Source organism: Bos indicus x Bos taurus, chromosome X (genome assembly GCF_003369695.1).
Source record: "Bos indicus x Bos taurus breed Angus x Brahman F1 hybrid chromosome X, Bos_hybrid_MaternalHap_v2.0, whole genome shotgun sequence".
Classification (NCBI taxonomy): domain Eukaryota; kingdom Metazoa; phylum Chordata; class Mammalia; order Artiodactyla; family Bovidae; genus Bos; species Bos indicus x Bos taurus.
In genome coordinates, this window is record NC_040105.1 from 72,608,873 (window position 1) to 72,628,693 (window position 19,821).

At 35.2% G+C, this 19,821-nt stretch overlaps 1 protein-coding gene across 3 annotated transcripts in view; it reads right to left on the reverse strand.

The window, feature by feature from the left end:
- BRWD3 (bromodomain and WD repeat domain containing 3) overlaps nt 1-19,821 on the reverse strand; it is a 156,966-nt gene that overhangs the window by 76,246 nt on the left and 60,899 nt on the right. For all 3 annotated transcript variants that reach the window (XM_027533282.1, XM_027533283.1, XM_027533284.1), the window contains 6 exons: nt 17,931-18,091; nt 16,376-16,597; nt 7,299-7,399; nt 6,713-6,783; nt 5,658-5,758; nt 3,375-3,415 (listed from right to left, as the gene is read on the reverse strand). In XM_027533282.1, coding sequence (XP_027389083.1) covers nt 3,375-3,415; nt 5,658-5,758; nt 6,713-6,783; nt 7,299-7,399; nt 16,376-16,597; nt 17,931-18,091 — 697 coding nt within the window. The remainder of the gene's footprint in view (nt 1-3,374; nt 3,416-5,657; nt 5,759-6,712; nt 6,784-7,298; nt 7,400-16,375; nt 16,598-17,930; nt 18,092-19,821) is intronic.

Consider the following 19,821-nt stretch of genomic DNA (forward strand, 5'->3'; position numbering starts at 1 on the left):
CTCTAGAATGGAAATCACTACTTTTCTAATTATAAAAGTAATACATTCATCCTCATACACTTCTGTGGATAATGAAAATGGTACACTTTGGGAAGCAGTTTGGCAGTTCCTCAAAATGATAAACAGTACCACATGACTCAACAATTCTACTCCTCCATAAGTATACAAGAGCAATGAAAACATAAGTTCACAGAAAAACATCTACACAAATATTCATTGTATTATTCATTATATTTCAAAAGTGATGACAACCTAAATGTTGATCAACTGGTAGATGGATAAACATATTGTATAGCCATACAATTGAATTCTTGACAGCCATAAAAGGAAATCAAATTCTTATACATGCTTCAACATGGATGAATCTTGAAAACATCATGCTAAGTAAAAAAAAGTCACAAAAGACCAAATACTGTATGATTCCATTTATATTAAACATCCAGAATAGGCAAATCTGCAAAAATAAAAAGTGGATTAATGGTTGTTCAGAGCTGAGGGTAGGGGTGTAGAAAGATGGGAAATTGAAAGCTAAAGGGTATGTATATTGGAATTCTTTTGGGGGCGATGACAATGTTCTAGGGATATGGGATTAAGAGATGCAAACTACTATGTATAAAATAGATAAGCAATAAGGATATAAGAGTAAAGCATGGAGAAATATAGTGATTATAATAACTTTAAATGAAGCATAATCTATAAAAATATTGAATCACCATCTTTTATACCTGAAATTAATATAATCTTATAAATCAAAAATATTTTAATTAAAAAATAAAATAAAGGTGATCATAGTGAAGGCTGCACAGCCCTGGGGATATATTTAAAACACTGAATTTTATGTGGAATGCATCTCAATAAAACTGAATAAAAATATATTCGTTAACCTATAACTATAACGTATCACTATCTGGAACTTAGTTTCTATTCTTTCAGACTTCATATATACACATACATTTATATATTCCTACTACAGGGAATAGAATTACAATACAAAGGAAGATCCCTTGGAGGAGGGCATGGCAATCCACTCCAGTATTCTTGCCTGGAGGATCCCATGGACAGAAAAGCCTGGAGGGCTACAGTCCATAGGGTCACAAAGAGTCGAACATGACTAAAGCGACTTACCACACACACACACACACACACACTGACTTATAGTGTTTTTCCAGATGCTGCAACTAGAGTTTGCATGCCACGACGAAAATGGAAGATCCCATGTCCCAATGAAAATGGAAGACCTTATATCTTATGTGTTATACATATATCTACATATATTTTATGCATTCATGGCATACCTTTCTCTTAATATTTTCAATATTTCTAAGCTATGTGATTTGTCTGAGTTTTTTCAAATTATCACAAATCTCCAAAAAGTTTTCTAATGTATTAATTTAAAAAAGTATTCATAAGTGGACCTGCACAGTTCAAATCTATGTTTTTCAAAGGTCAACTGTATTTTGTAGATATATTTCTCTGTTTACAAATATAAAAGTTATCATCCCTTTCAATAATTTTTCAACAATTGGATCTATCAAAATTTAATCAACCACTTAATGAACATTTTTACTATTTCCAGTCTTTGCCATTATAAATAATGCTGTGATGAATATCTCTATACACATCTTTGTGAAACCTTATATATATCTTTGCTGAGTCAAAGGACAGGCACATTTTTTAAAAAACAAAAACCTTGTTCCAACTTCAGATTTGGCCACAGATGCGCACACTAGGAGCTGTCAAATCAAGGACATTTTCCTAGTTTAATGGTATAACGGACTCTTTCATGAAGAATTTATACTTTTTCTGCATCTTTTCTCTATAATATTCCCCCTTCAGGGTAGGCACATTTTGAAAGCTTTTGACATACTGCCAAATTATTTCCCTAAAAAGTTCTTTTTTAAAAAACAATTTACAGTTATCATCAAAGTTGTGGGACAGTGCCTATTTTTCCTAAACCCTTGTCAATACTGGATGCTATGATTCTTCAATATCTTGTCATTCTGAAAGAAAAAATTGTTATTGTTATTCTAAATTGCATTTCTCTTGATTATTAGTAAAATTAGACATCTTTTGATATATGTACTGGCCACATAATTTAGATAAAATAATGTTTTGCATTTAAGGAAAAAGGTAAAGAATTTTAAAAATTCAGATACTCCTAGTATGAAAGAATAGTAGCTATACAAACTTTTACATGTATACTCAGTATGGTACAATAAAACAACCTTAAAAATTATTTGAAGGTTTTTTCATTCCTAATAAATATATCACTCTTGGTGGATCATTATTATTTACTCTTGCACTGAATGAAGATGAACACATTTATCATAGTAATCACCCGGTGTTTGAAAAGTATTTAATAGTAAAACATGGTCACTCACATAATGTCCTTATAGACAGATAAGGATACAAATTTATGCCAAGTGGATAAATTTTAAAATCTATTCTAGGTCAATCTGTAGGCCAAGGCAGAAAGTTATCACCTTCTGGGGATGATACATTTGAGAGGGTGCAAGAATACTTGTGTATAATTTCTGAGTTAACAGACATAGGAAATGTGTATCATATGAATAGTAGAGACAGTAACCAATCTAGATATTCAGAGGAAGACAGACAGCTAAAATCTAGAGGAGTCAGGAAAGGCTTCAGGTAGGGTATGAACCTTAAAAGAAAGACAGAACTTAGAGAAGAAAAAGAGACAGGAAGGAGAAGGAAATAAAAGGAAGGAGAGCAGAAGGGAAAGGGAAGACATAGGAGGGATAGAACAGGAGTGAAAGGAAGTAGGGTATGATTATTCCTGGTATGAGGTAAAGTATAAGCAAAAGAATGGATGAGAAAATGCATATGGACTATAATAATAATGATGACTAAATCAATTGGGCTGGATCTGAGTATTTAAATAGGGAATAGTAGATGAGAAAAGAATGTAGGCCTAAGTCCAGTTGTAGAGAATTCTGAATGTCAGGCTAAAACATCTGAATTCTATCCTACAGACAAAGAGGAAACACTAAAAATTTCTGAATAGAGCAAAGTTAATCTGACAGAAATGGATAAGACACATTTAGAAGGGAGAAGAATATTGAAGGTAATGGGTCAAATAATGGAATTCTTGACCAAGGTGGATGATAACGGAAAGGGAAAAAGCAAAATAAACAAAAAAAGAAATCATTCATACAGGAAGAATTGATAGACTATGGCTACTATTTGGATGGGAGCTTAGAAGATCTGGGATGAGAATGTCATCAAAAAGAGACAACAGCTTTCAGTTTAACTAGACAGAAATAAAACATCTATAGTAGACGTAGCTTTTTCTGAAGACATAGAGGTAAAATATGTGAAACATCTGTTTATACAGATATGCACTACATAATTACCTGTCTCCATTGTTACAGAACTGAACAGCAACAACTTTGTCCTAAGACATAAAACAAAAGGTTTGTGATTAGAATTAATTTATTTTTAAAATAAAGTACTCTTTTCCTCAAATTCACATGCAAAAGTATCATTAAGTGGATTTTTTTAATGTTATAATTTTCTTTTAAAAAAATCTCTAATTTTCTTTAAAAAAATTAATAAAGACTGAAATTATTAACTAAGGAGGAATAGTTATCAGCAGTAATTTGAGACAAACTTGTTTCTAAACATAAGCAAATCTGTTTCTAAACCAAAATCTCAAGAGACAAGATAGTTCTGAATAGGTATTAGTTTATTATATTCCCCATAATAAAACAACACACTAAAATGCCACTTTAAAATAATTCATTTAATAGTAGTTGAATTAAATTTTTCACTTAACCTTTTCTTAATTTCAGAAAACAAATCAGTCATTTGCTGTTTCTCACATGGTTTATTTAATTATTTTACAATGAATTCATTTGACAGTCTTTAGGTATCTTAACTTAGATACTGTTGTTTGAATCTTCCTTTATGACTAAACTACACTTATTACAAATATAATGTGTACTGTAGTGATTATACTATAGTAATGCACCTTCAAATGTGGTGAACATTTTCACAAACCACAATTATTGAACTAAATTTGAACTTAACTTCTTTTAATTTTTTTATTTGCACTTAAATTTTAATAAAAAGCTCAGATACTAAATGTCTTCATATTTAGTTACTTTTTCATTTTAAAACACATTAAACCATCTTCATATGTTCAGACATATCTGTGATTCACACTGTTCCATGATTTCACTGAGTATTTTTATCTGATAGATTCAGGACACTCACTGTCAGTTCCAATAACTAGTTTTAGATGTTAGGAAAGGACATCTTATTTTCAATGACTAACAGCTGCCACTAATTTCAACAGGGAATGTTTAAGTTTTCTGACCTTTTTTATCTGGGCCTCTGCCAAAAACCCTCTACCAATCAATTTTTCTTCATCTTTTCTCCCTCAATTATTTCCCATTTATTTATTACTTCCTCTTTTCTCAGCTCTCAATAAATGTGACCATACTGTATATACACCTTGCCTGGGTGGTAACTGTAAAGATGCCTCCTTTGTGTGGTCTAGCACAACTGGATTTTTCCTACTGGATACTCTCAAGATTGAGATTGTTATATATTTCCTAAGTTTTTGTATTTCACAATTTAAATAATATTCCAGGATTTTAGTATCTAGGAATAAGTTACAGCAAGTTGAGAGCTCAGCTTGGTTCAGTAACTCTTCATAAGCTGAATATTCAATTATGTTCATATGATAAGACAAAAGAAGGAGGTTGTTTCCAAAAGTTCAAGGAAAAGTTTCTAACAGGGGTCTCTGTTTTACTCAAGTTTCGGGAACATGAATGATTCTGGAACTCACAAAGTATCTTTTTTAAAATTTATCTTTCAGGGAAATTTTGTGTTTTACTGATATGTACTAATACTATTCCAAATCAATTAAGCATCAAAAGTAGTAGGAACAGTAATAGTAAGACTTGTAAAGCTGAGTACTTTCAGATGCAGACTATATAGCTTTGACAATGAGGAACACGAGATCCACAGTGAGTTGAAACAAATATTCCCATTTTCAACAGTAAACAACTGTCTGGAGAAGAAGGTAAGGAAATAAAGAGGAGGAAGAAGTAAAAGGTATACAGGGATATAAATAAACAATAATGGCTCCAAAATTTCTTGTAAATGTCACACAACAGTGGAGAGAGCTTAAGAAGAAAATTCCCAGGCACCAATGGCTGTCACCCTAGTATAAAACTTCCCTGTATGGAAGGCTGTTGTTGACAATTAAATGGGATTAGATTTCAGGAGTCTGACGGCATTCTGAAAATAATCAAACTAAGACCAATGAGCTAAGTTCAGTAAAAAGAATTTTCTTCCTAAGATGTACCTTAATATGTCTTTTAATAAGTAGACTTCAAAGTAACAAACACTTATATGATTAATAAAGCAGGCTAAAACATGATTTTTTTAATAAATTATTACTGTAACATATATTTTTCCCTTCTCATATAGTCAGAAATTGTCTTAAATACTATAAGCATACTAAATCAGAATTTCATACCAATCTTCACCACTAAAGAGACATCTTACCATACAGTCTCAGGACCAATCTATATTAGATTAGAGATCAGCAAAGAAGAAATAAAACCGGCTTCCCATGGGTGTTTAAAAAGAAAGCATGATATTTAAGTTTTTCATTTTGTTCTTACCGTATGTGACTCTAATTCGGCAATTTTCTCAGGGATCTCAGAACCCAAATAATATATTCTAATCACATGGTCAGTGCTACCTGTTGTAATAAACATACCACCTAGAGGATTAAAAAATAAACAAACATTTAAGAAAATTATACCAAGAAACTTTCAAAACCCTCTGATTGCTTCCTTAGTTATACTTTACCTTATTAATAAAAAAGTCTTCAACAAACACAAAGTTATCTTCTAATTAAGGCATATTAATATCTCAGAGAAAAATAAGTAAAATTCAAGAAAAACAAGAGGAATATTTAAGGAACAACTATATCACTCACCCAATAAAAACACAACTTTTACACCAAATACAGGCCTTTGGATCATAAACACTAAAAGCCTTGAGGAATTCATTTCTTTATATCTTATAAAAACATAATGTTCCAAACTTATTTATAAAATAATCTATATTTACAATTCTCTGTATAGTGGCTGTAGTGGTTAAGGGTGAAAACTAGCAGCTTTGGGGATGATGAAAAAAATTCTAGAGATGGATGGTGGTAATATATGCAGAACAATGTGAATGTACTTAATGCCATAGAACTGTACACTTAAAAATGTTTCTTAAAATGGAAAATTTAATGCTATATTTTACACCAACAAAAAATAGAAGGTTAATTAGCATACAATTCTTAACAGCAGTAGAAAAACACTGTTTACATACTGAGAACGGGTCTTCTATACGAAGCCACAGTACATGTTTTCTGAAAAGTCAGGGTAGGATTTTCATGTTGAATTATGTGTGAGTGTTGGGGGAAGGCTGTACTTTCTACCAACTAAATTCATTGTTACATAAAAACATATTAATTGTAAATAAGAAAAAAACTCAAATTCTATGATATGTTAATTAGAATTCACAAAGGTCTACTATAACATTTTTAGTATGTGTCTATTAATTCTTGAACATAGGCATTTTCTCCAAAAACCTGAAAAATATTTTACAACTGAAAAATCTTTTATAACTGGATTATTCAATATTTTAGGCACTAAAAAAAACACTCAATTTTTATACATACCAGAACTGAAAGATGAACAAGATATCTGAACTCCAGGTCTAGATCTCTCAGTAAATTTCACTGGGCGATCTCTAAGAGAAAAGTAAGATGTTTTTATTTTTCATCATGTTCTTTTAATGTACAAGAATTTTAGCACACTGCTAGACATTGACAGATTTATCATCAATATTATAGAAAGCACAAAACTGAGGTAGTCAAAAGGTACTATTTCCACTATTGAAGTTAAAAATGCATTTAAACTTACAAACATACTTTATGCCACCAGTATTATTATTTTAGCTTTACAAATAAGTTACCATGTTACTTACTACCACCATGAAAAAAAGTTCAAGGTGTTCTTACCACAGTAAGAAATGAAACAAATACTCCTTATCAAAATTTTGTGTATAGTCTCTTCAACATTGGTTTCATAAAAAATTTACTCTAAAATCTCTAACATCCAATTGAAGTCAGTATGGATGTGTACACACACATCCATGCACACATAATTTACATATTTAATACATGAACTATCAAGAATCTCTTAAGATGATAAAGAAAAATGAACATTCTTTTCATAAAATTTTTAACAAAATTCTAAACTTACTTAAACTTCATTGTTTTCACATGCCATTGCCAGAAACAGATTGTTCCATCAGCACCAGTAGAAGTGAGGTATCTGGTTGTGCCTTTAGTTGATGGACAAAACTGGAAAAAAAATTCTAATTAGAATAGAAATCTTTCATGTTTCAACTTAATTTCAGTTTCAAGAAATTAGTTATTTAAATTTCCTAGATTAATGGACATCTTATTAAAAATTAAAATATAAAAAAACTGTAGAGAAAGTCAGTCATTTAATTTAGGATGAAATATTTTAGTCCTAAAGACACTTATTTAAAAATTATTCAATACAACACTTAAAGATTATTATTTCACTGCTTTTAAAGGAGAAAACACAAAGTCATTACTAGTTAAACCATTATAAATCTGCTGAATACATGTTTATATACCAACAACATAAAATTTTTATAGTTTACCCGAAAAAGGCATCAAAAGAAAATCTAAAAATCAGTAACTAGGAAGGTACAAGTCTAAGTATTTGGGTTTTAACATTTTAAACTCTTGACTTCAATGAAGTACAATGGAAATTTTGGCATTTTAAAATCTAAATCATTTTCATGTACATGGATAATATAAGTCAAATGTCTGTATGTATCATTGTGGAAAAAAGATTTAAAAATATAAATTGAGTTGCCAATTTGAAGTATGACTACTATTCTAGATAAACCACAGATGGTCTTAGTCACGTAGGATTCTCAAGCTCTAACACTCAATATTTTAGACATCCTCAGAAGAGAATAAGGGGAAAGTTAACTGTACTCCTGATGTCTGGCACACAGGAAGACTGAAAATCAAACCAGGGTCTCAAGCATGCCCATGAGTTTTAAAAATCCCAAATGAGGAATTTCCTGGCAATCCAGTGGTTAGGACTCAGTGCTTTCACTGCCGTATCCTGGGTTCAATTTCTGGTTGGGGAACTAAGATCCTATAAGCCATGCAGCATGGCCAAATAAATAATTTTAAAAAATTAAAATTCCAAATAAACATAATGAATACCTTCCACTGAGATGAAGATAAAGGATCAAGATGAATATGACTTGAATAAATTTTAAATTCATATCAAAAGCAAAAAATCATTATAGGTATTAGAAGTCATTTATTTAGTTTTCTTGTTTGGAAGCACAGAACTTCTAAATACTACAAAGCTTAAATCAAACAAAAAATATCAATTAATATTATCCATTAAGAGCTGATAAATAGTAAAGAAACCAGTGCTCAGGTAGTACACTTATATATTCATTTCTGAGCTACAGAAGCTTGCATCAGAAAGCTTAATCCACAATCTATAGCAGAAGCCTCCAAATTATAGCCCATACACCAAATCCAGTTTCCTGCTTGTTTATGTAAATAAAGTTTTATTGGTACACAGTCACCTTAAACTGGCTGTGGTTGCTTTGCACTACAACAGCAAAGTAGTTGCTGCTGCAGCTGTCGCTTCAGTCATGTCTGACTCTGTGCAACCCCATAGATGGCAGCCCACCAGGCTCCCCCGAACCTGGGATTCTCCAGGCAAGAACACTGGAGTGGGTTGCCATTTCCTTCTCCAAGGCATGTAAGTAAAAAGTGAAAGTGAAGTTGCTCAGTATGAAATAGAGGCCATATGGTCTGCAAAGCCTAATATATTTACTATCTGGCTGGTAAATATGCTGATCTAGGATCTACAGGAATGAGACAATAAAATATGAAATAGTATGATTTTATGCAGATGACACCACCCTTATGGCAGAAAGTAAAGAAGAACTAAAGAGCCTCTTGATGAAAGTGAAAGAGGAGAGTGAAAAAGTTGGCTTAAAGCTCAACATTCAGAAAATTAAGATTGTGGCATCCAGTCCCATCACTTCATGGCAGATAGATGGGGAAACAGTGGAAACAGTGGCCGACTTTATTTTTCTGGGCTCCAAAATCACTGCAGATGATGATTACAGCCATGAAATTAAAAGATGCTTACTCCTTGGAAGGAAAGTTATGACCAACCTAGATAGCATATTAAAAAGCAGAGACATTCTTTTGCCAACAAAGGTCCGTCTAGTCAAGGCTATGGTTTTTCTAGTGGTTATGTATGGATATGAGAGTTGGACTATAAAGAAAGCTGAGCGCCGAAGAATTGATGCTCTTGAACTCTGGTGTTAGAGAAGACTCTTGAGAGTCCCTTGGACTGCAAGGAGATCCAACCAGTCCATCCTAAAGGAGATCAGTCCTGGGTGTTCATTGGAAGGACTGATGTTGAAGCTGAAACTCCAATATTTTGGCCACCTGATGTGAAGAGCTGACTCATTGGAAAAGACCCTGATGCTGGGAAAGATTGAGGGCGGGAGGAGAAAGGGACAACAGAGGATGAGATGGTTGGATGGCATCATCGACTCGATGGACATGGGTTTGGGTGGACTCCGGGAGTTGGTGATGGACAGGGAGGCCTGGCGTGCTGTGGTTCATGGGGTCACAAAGAGTCGGACACGACTGAATGACTGAACTGAACTGAACTGATTAAGTTTGAAGAAATACTAAAACCTTATTATCCTCATTATACTTTAACTTTTTCAATCACAAAAGGGAATTCAGTTCATAAATGTATCTATTTTTGTATTTAATGTATTTTTAATTAATTAATTATTTTTGGCTGCACTGGGTCTTCATTACTATGAATGAGCTTTCTCTAGTTGCAGCAAGCGGGGACTACTCTTCATTATGGTGCATAGGCTTCTCATCATAGTGGCTTCCCTTGTACAGCATAGGATCTAGACATGTGGGTTTTAGTAGTTGCAGCTTGCCGGCTCTAGAGCATGGACTCAGTAGTTGTGGCACCTGGGCTTAGTTGCCCTGCAGAATGTGGGATCTTCTGGTACCAAGGACTGAACTCAAGTTCCCTGCATTAACAGGCAGACTCCCAACCACTGGACTACCAAGGAAGCCCCATTTTTGGGTTGTTTTTAAATGAGAAATCATGTTTAAGATTAGAAAATTAAAACACATGTGCATTTTTGAATATAATTTTTATTACATTACAATTACAATTTTAATACATAGTTATTGAATAAAAGCTAGGAAATACAGAAAAACAGAACAAAAGCTATTCATAATCCCACTATCCAGAGGCAACCACTATTAACACCATACCATGTTATTTCAATTTTATTTAAAGAAGAAAGAAACTGAAAAAATAATAATATACTACAATGTTAATAGAGATAATTAGCAAAGAATAAAACATATAGAATGCATGCTAAATGATAATTATTACTATGAACAATAGTAATAACTGTTCGGCTGCGATGGCGCAGAGCGTGGCCAAGAGACCTACCCCACATCCGAGGTCAGGGGCAGAAGCCGGGAGGACCCCATGCCCGAGGGACAGTGGCCAGGAGGAGTTACCCCACGTCCGAGGTCAGTGGCAGTGGCCAAGAGTGCCATGCTGCGACGGCGCAGGAATGGCCAAGAGGACCTACCCTACGTCTGAGATCAGGGGCGGCAGCTGAGAGGAGCTACCCCACGTCCGAGGTCAGGGGTGGCGGCCGAGAGCGCCAGGCTGCGACAGCCCAGGAGAGGCTGAGAGGAGCTACCCCACGACCGAGGTCAGGGGCGGCAGCCGGGAGGAGCAACCTCACATCCAAGGAGTAGTGGCTGCGGGGGTGGCAGGAGGGCCTACAGGAGCTATTCCACATTCAAAGCAGGAGGGGCGGCGGTAAGGAGATACCCCTCATCCAAGGTAAGGAGCAGCGGCTGCAATTTGCTGGAGCAGCAGTGAAGAGATACCCCACGTCCAAGGTAAGAGAAACCCAAGTAAGATGGTAGGTTGTTGCAAAAGGGCATCAGAGGGCAGACACACTGAAACCATAATCACAGAAAACTAGTCAAACTAATCACACTAGGACCGCAGCCTTGTCTAATTCAATGAAACTAACCCATGCACTTGGGGCCACCCAAGACGGGTGGATCATAGTGGAGAGGTCTGACAGAATGTGGTCCACTGGAGAAGGGAATGGTAAACCATGTCAGTATTCTTGCCTTAAGAACCCAATGAACAGTATGAAAAGGCTAAATGATAGGACACTAAAAGAGGAACTCCCCAGATCAGTAGGTGCCCAATATGCTACTGGAGATCAGTTATTTCTGGAGAAATAACTACAGAAAGAATGAAGGGATGGAGCCAAAGAAAAAAGAATACCCAGTTGTGGATGTGACTGGTGATAGAAGCAAGGTCCGATGCTTTAAAGAGCAATATTGCATAGGAACCTGGAATGTCAGGTCCATGAATCAAGGCAAATTGGAAGTGGTCAAACAAGAGATGGCAAGAGTGAATGTCGACATCTAGGAATCAATGAACTAAAATGGACTGGAATAGGTGAATTTAACTCAGATGACCATTATATCTACTACTACGGTCAGGAATCCCTCAGAAGAAAGGGTGTAGCCATCATGGTCAACAAAAGGGTCCGAAATGCAGTACTTGGATGCAATCTCAAAAACGACAGAACGATCTCTGTTCGTTTCCAAGGCAAACCATTCAATATCACAGTAATCCAAGTCTATGCCCCAACCAGTAATGCTGGAGAAGCTGAAGTTGAACGGCTCTATGAAGACCTACAAGACCTTTTAGAACTAACATCCAAAAAAGATGTCCTTTTCATTATAGGGGACTGGAATGCAAAAGTAGGAAGTCAAGAAACACCTGGAGTAACAGGCAAATTTGGCCTTGGAATACGGAATGAAGCAGGGCAAAGACGAATAGAGTTTTGCCAAGAAAATGCACTGGACATAACAAACACCCTCTTCCAACAACACAAGAGAAGACTCTACACATGGACATCACCAGATGGTCGACACCGAAATCAGATTGATTATATTCTTTGTAGCCAAAGATGGAGAAGCTCTATACAGTCAACAAAAACAAGACCAGGAGCTGACTGTGGCTCAGACCATGAACTCCTTATTGCCAAATTCAGACTTAAATTGAAGAAAGTAGGGAAAACCACTAGACCATTCAGGTATGACCTAAATCAAATCCCTTATAATTATACAGTGGAAGTGAGAAATAGATTTAAGGGCCTAGATCTGATAGATAGAGTGCCTGATGAATTATGGACGGAGACATTACATTGCACAGGAGACAGGGATCAAGACCATCCCCATGGAAAAGAAATGCAAAAAAGCAAAATGGCTGTCTGGGGGGGCCTTACAAATAGCTGTGAAAAGAAGAGAAGCGAAAAGCAAAGGAGAAAAGGAAAGATATAAGCATCTGAATGCAGAGTTCCAAAGAATAGCAAGGAGAGATAAGAAAGCCCCCACCTCAGTGATCAATGCAAAGAAATAGAGGAAAACAACAGAATGGGAAAGACTAGACATCTCTTCAAGAAAATTAGACATACCACGGGAACATTTCATGCAAAGATGGGCTAGATAAAGGACAGAGATGGTATGGACCGAACAGAAGAAGAAGATATTAAGAAGAGGTGGCAAGAATACACAAAAGAACTGTACAAAAAACATCTTCATGACCCAGATAATCACGATGGAATGATCACTCACCTAGAGCCAGACATCCTCGAATGTGAAATCAAGTGAGCCTTAGAAAGCATCACTACGAACAAAGCTAGTGGAGGTGATGGAATTCCAGAAGAGCTATTTCAAATCCTAAAAGATGATGCTGTGAAAGTGCTGCACTCAGTATACCAGCAAATTTGGAAAACTCAGCAGTGGCCACAGGCCTGGAAAAGGTCAGTTTTCATTCCAATCCCAAAGAAAGGCAATGCCAAAGAATGCTCAAACTACTGCACAATTGCACTCATCTCACACGCTAGTAAAGTAACGCTCAAAATTCTCCAAGCCAGGCTTCAGCAATACATCAACCGTAAACTTCCAGATGTTCAAACTGGTTTTAGAAAAGGCAGAGGAACCAGAGATCAAATTGCCAACATCTGTTGGATCATAGAAGCAAGAGAGTTCCAGAAAAGCATCTATTTCTGCTTTATTGACTATGTCAAAGACTTTGACTGTGTGGATCACAAGAAACTGTGGAAAATTCTGAAAGAGATGCGAATACCATACCACCTGACCTGCCTCTTGAGAAACCTATATGCAGGTCAGGAAGCAATAGTTAGAACTGGACATGGAACAACAGACTGGTTCCAAATAGGAAAAGGAGTACCTCAAGGCTGTATATTGTCCCCCTGCTTATTTAACTTATATGCAGAGTACATCATGAGAAATGCTGGGCTGGAAGAAGCACAAGCTGGAATCAAGATTGCCAGGAGAAATGTCAATAACCGCAGGTATGCAGATGACACCACCCTTATGGCAGAAAGTGAAGAAGAACTAAAAATCCTCTTGATGAAAGTGAAAGAGGAGAGTGAAAAAGTTGGCTTAAAGCTTAACATTCAGAAAACGAAGATCATGGCATCTGGTCCCATCACTTCATGGGAAATAGATGGGGAAACAGTGGAAACAGTGTCAGACTTTATTTTTCGGGGCTCCAAAATGACTGCAGATGGTGACTGCAACCATGAAATTAAAAGACGTTTACTCCTTGGAAGAAAAGTTATGACTAACCTAGATAGCATGTTGAAAAGCAGAGACATTACTTTGCCAAAAAAGGTCTGTCTAGTCAAGGCTATGATTTTTCCAGTGGTCATGTATGGATGTGAGAGTTGGACTGTGACGAAAGCTGAGTGCCAAAGAATTGATGCTTCTGAACTGTGGTGTTGGAGAAGCCTCTTGAGAGTTCCTTGGACTGCAATGAGATCCAACCAGTCCATTCTGAAGGAGATCAGCCCTGGAATTTCTTTGGAAGGAATGATGCTAAAGCTAAAACTCCAGTACTTTGGCCACCTCATGTGAAGAGTTGACTAACTGGAAAAGACTCTGATGCTGGGAGGGATTGGGTGCAGGAGGAGAAGGGGATGACAGAGGATGAGATGGCTGGATGGCATCACTGTCCCTATGGACATGAGTCTGAGTGAACTCCGGGAGTTGGTGATGGACAGGGAGGCCTGGCGTGGTGCAATTCATGGGGTCACAAATAGACATGACTGAGCAACTGAACTGAACTGAACTGAACTGACTATGAACAAAAATGAAAGAGTGCTGGTGTGGTAATGAATACAATTTTAAAATAGTAAGTTAATCAGAGGAAGTTTCCCTGGGAAAAGTGACAGGCATTTCCATCATTTGGAAAGTAAGGGAATACATCATATGACGATCCAAAGAGGACCATTTCCAAGATATAGAACAGCAAAAGCAAGGGCAGGGGTGTAGCTAGAGTGGTTTAAAGAAGCAGCTAAAGCAGAATGATAACAAGCAATAGGAGATATGTTCAAAGAGAGCAAGGGGCTGAGAATGTAAGGTTTTGTGGGTCACTGTAAAACCTTCAGCTTTAACTCTGAATTTGGAGGCTATTAAAGCTTCTGAGCACCAGTGACATGATTTAATTTCCTTTTTTTAAACCTCCGTCTTAAAATCATTTATGTATCTATGCAGAGGCTAGACGTGGGCAGGAAAGAAGGATGGGAAGAAACAGGTAGATCAGTTAGAAGTCTGTTTCAATAATGTAGGTCACAAATGATGGTGGTTTGAAATACAGTAGTAATGACAAAGGTCATGAGAATTTGTTCAGATTCTGGATATATTTTGAGGGTAGAGTCAACATGATTTGCTAACAAGTTAGATATGCAATGTGAGAAACAAAAAGTCAGGGATGATTACTCTGAGCAACTGAAAGGATGAAGTTGTCATTTGTTTATATGGGAAAAGGTTTGGGAGGAGCAAATATGAGGAAGGAAGACAGGGATTCAATTTTGAAGATGTTGAGTTTGAGATGCCTTGCAGACCTTCATGTGATGATGCTAACTAGGTAATTGAATGTACAAGTATGGAGCTAAAAGATAGGCCCCAAGATGGAAGTACACATTTGGAGTTATCAGCTTACAGATGAAATTTAAAGCCATGAGACTTGATGCGATCACTAAGGGAAAGAATGTTATAGAAAAGTGGTCCATACAAAAGCAACACAAAAAACAAAAACAAAAGAGGTCCATGGATCTCTAGGGCACTTACACACACAAATGAAATGAGATAGAAACTAGAAAATGAAACTATGATGGAGCAAAACAGTTCCATAAACATTTTCAGTAGTAACAAATATTCATATTTTTCATGTTGTATGAGACTATCTCCAAATTTCAGAAATAGTCTGTCAGATAGGATGGTGAGAACACAAGTAACTAGTAATATCCCAAAACAAAATCCAATAGATAATTTCAACCAATCAAAAATTTGACGTATAAATTTTCAAATCCAATATACATTGAACCCAATTCTTGCTAGTGCCTCATAAACAGGTGATATTATTTAAATATTAAAACAAAAATTGCCTGGCATACTTTTTAGTGACTAAAGAACAAAGAAAATTCAATGGGAGTAATTATCTCATCCACAAAAGTGGTCTCCTTGACCAAACTAAAAGACAGTGTCAAAAGGATTCCTCTGTTTTGCTGTCAACACAAAGAAGAAAACAAAGTTCTTTGAGGAGTATCCAGGACTTTCACTACCAATGTCTGGTAAAAACACTATATGGACAAATATTTAAAAAGCTGATGTACGTCAAACATCAAGTTGAAATAAGAAATTACTGAAAATAAGAATAAAAAATTCCCAAATATTAAACTACACACAACACAAAATCTGAACTGACAAGCATTTTGCATTAAATATTAACACACAGTATGCCAATATTCAAGTTAGAACCTATTCGTATCCTGCCTAAAAGGTATCAGTGTTCCTTAAGGCAATTCCAAGTCTTGTCCCTTGTTCACAAATACAAATGAGATAAATAAGATGTCTTACACTGTACTCAAAAAACCTTTTAAATAACCGTTTTACTTGTCTCTAAACAGAACAGATTTATACGAAAAAGGAACTTTAAACTGCATACCTGTCTGCAAGATAGGGACAAAGCCCTTAAGAGATGAAAATTTTTCTGTTGCCATTCTTTATATTATCCAAACAATGTAACAAAAAACAAGAAAATTCTCATTCTTATATATATTAGAGGTATCTTTGTATTTTTCTTACCTGTATGGAAGTGATAGAAGCTGAATGTCCCTGAAGGACTGCAACTGGCGCACAAGTTCGAAGACACCACACTCTCACAACTTTATCACAACTGCCTGCGGCAATGAGAGTATTTTCATAGTTAACAGCCATGTCAGAAATTTCAGCAGAGTGCCCTCGAAGTGTAGCAAGAAGGCGTCCATCATCTGTTGCCCAGATTTTCACCAAACAGTCATCGGAACCCTACATCAACACAAAAGGACAAAAGATTTACAATGAAACAGAAATTCGCCCCCTCACAAAGGGGTCCAAAAACAAAAAAGCAAAAACGAAGTGAGGATTTTATTAAGGTTGCTTCTAAGCATTTACTTTTTAGTCTATTTTCTTCATATAATATGGATCTAATAGCAAATATAAAAGATGTCCAAATAATAGCACTGACACTCTAAAATGATAATGGCATATGTGAAGAACTCCTCAAAGCTACCACCAATTCTGACAATTCAAAACATTTTTAACTCACATTTAAGTGTGGTGGCATTAAGTATATCTGCCATTATTTCTTTCCTTACACCTGACAGTCTTTTTTCTTAATTGCTTGAATATTTTGAATATTTTTTTCTCTACAAATACTTAAAACTTTAACCTAAAATCTACATGCATTTCTCAGTAAACATGAGGCTATGTTATAACCTCTGGTGAAACTATTATGAACTTCCTCATGAGAATTTCGAAAGAGCTTTAAAATATTAAAAAGCAATTTTACTCTAATGTGGTAGATAAGCTATCTGTTTATAAAAAAATTAAAATCATCATCCTCATCCTCATCATCAACAACATCCATATATTCATTTTGAAGTCAAGAAAACCTCAGTGGAAGAATCTGTAATGAACTCCAAGAAGTCGAACTACTCAAAATACAAACCACTTCCTTTGTTTTAGCATAGGAATTTAAAAAGAAAATTATGCCATTACCTACACTTTTACATTAACTTAGTACTGAAACAATGAGACTAAGCCTTAACTTGGAAACATTAGTGTGCTACAATTTTGTACAAAAAAGCATACAATATGATCTAGTTAATAAAAATCCAATTTTAAAAATAGTGCTGAATACAGAGAGAGATATATACAATATTACAATATATAATCTTTGTTACTAACTGTGTAGTTCAACTACTCAACTATAAGGATGATGTAATCATTAATTAAGCGGAACTGACACCAATTATGCTAAATGGCAAATGAAAGATGCATTTTAATGTTTGCTAAAATAGAATGAAATCAAATTAAGTAGATAAAACTTCATTCACATAAATTAACCACCTCTAGAATATAAGGCCTTCTGATGATTTAATTTTTAAAAACATTAGATTTCCCAAATGATAGAAGTCATTATAGTTCATCCATTTACTTACATAAAAAGAGAAAAGATTTTCAATTTCAATTTATTTTTTTCTTGCATTCATGTGTCTAAAAAGGAAGAGCTGCTTACAAAGCATAATTCAATGCCATGAAGCCTAGCTTCCATTGTTGTAAATCTCTAATATGCAAGTGTCATAAATTTTAAACTCACTGTAAAAATTCTTCTCCCACTTCTGTCAAATGCTACACAGTAGACAGATGACAAGTGACCCAGAATTCTCTTATGCATCTTAATGTGCTGGTAAGCAGCTGAAGGGAAAATATGGCTGAAACGACTACATCCGGTTAATTGCCTGGCTGAGGTGATATTCACTGAAAAACATAAAACAGAAGATTCACTTCTTAAAACCTAAAAGCAAAACCTACATTTAAAGTTAAATCACCAATATTATGATGAAACAAAAGAGGGTACACACACAACAGCAATTCTATGCTGTGAGAAGTCTAAATTCCATCATACATTTCACGATTTACAAACTCAAGTTCATTACCACAAAGCCCCTAAGAATACTTTGTTTTAAATCCCAGAAGTCTGATTTTCTGTTTGCTTTCCTATGGTTTCTCAAGTACAATCCCATTTTGCCTTCCTTGGTTCACTATAGTCAAAGAAACTGTAAATTTAAATATATAAATAAATCTTACTATAACATGAAAGAACTTTAGAATAAAGACAGCATTTGGTTAAGTATAACACATCTTAAAAACTATATAGGAAATTTTATGAACTCCTGTCCTACCTTCTCACACCTGTCCACACCATAAACAGTTGTCCCTAAAAATTTATTAAGAGTATTACAAGAGGTTCATACAGTAAAAAGAGGAAGAAGCCTATAACACCACATAGGTTTTCAGTAACAATGCTTTCTAGACTTATCTATAGGTTTTCCCCATTTCTGGTTTCAGAAACTATAGACTACCCCTCTAGTTATCAATGAACTTTTGAGGTTTCATCTCCTATAAGATCATCTTAGATCCTGTCTCCTTTTTTGTTTTGTGATCTAATTTTCTTAAAAAGCAGCTAGAATAAAGCATAAATCTGCACAATTCTCCAAATACTATGTGGATTCTTCTCACTTCCCTAAAACAAAGATCTTGTTCCCTATGTAAGTATATACAAGCATCTACTTGCTGGGTGAAATTCCTCCGGTATTCCACATTCCATAAACTGTATTTTAATCAAAACATAGAAACCTTCTGATCTTGAGGCAAGGCAAAATTTTACCATACTGCATAAATAAAAGTATAAATAATACCTTTATGTTGAACCAAGGCAAAATTAAGCCAAGAACTGTGATTAATACAATTAGAACCATGCCACAAATAAAAATAAAAAACCTTTCAACATCTCAATCTTTTTTCAGGCAGAGGTCAACTTAACAGTCACCTTAAATTGACAAAATTATAAAAAACGAATGATGAATGGCAAAATCCAACTTTGAATGTAAAACATAAGAACACATTGGAGATCTGAGGATTTATATCGAGATGCTAAGTAAATAATGGTAGAAAATCCATAACCATCAGTACTATGTAAGAAGATTCCTTTTTGGCAGTTGCTTCCCATCCCAAACTCTAGAAATATCCACAACTCTAAGTTGGGAAGAGCAGGCATTAAAGTCTGAAAATTATAGAAGTTATCTTCATTCTCTAGTCAAATATTTCTTACTGCTCTGAGTTCCTTGAAATAATCAACCATTACTTCTGCTTTGCTTTTCTACGTTCATATTTTGTAAGTAAATAGAGGAAAAGGTGTATTACTTTAAGGAAGGATTTCTCAACCTTGGAACTACTGGACTTAGGAACTTTGAGACTGGTGAATCTTTGTTGTAGGGGGGCTATCTGTCTATTGTAGAATGTTTAGCAGCATACCTGGCCTCTACCCAACAGATGCTATTAACACCCCATCACCAAAAACTTGTGACATGCAAAAACATCCCAGACATTGCCAAACATCTCCTTGGGGGAAAAATTGCCCCTGGTTAAAAATCAATTTGAAGTTTAAGAACTAAAAGCAACATAATCAACATGAAGAATAAACCAGA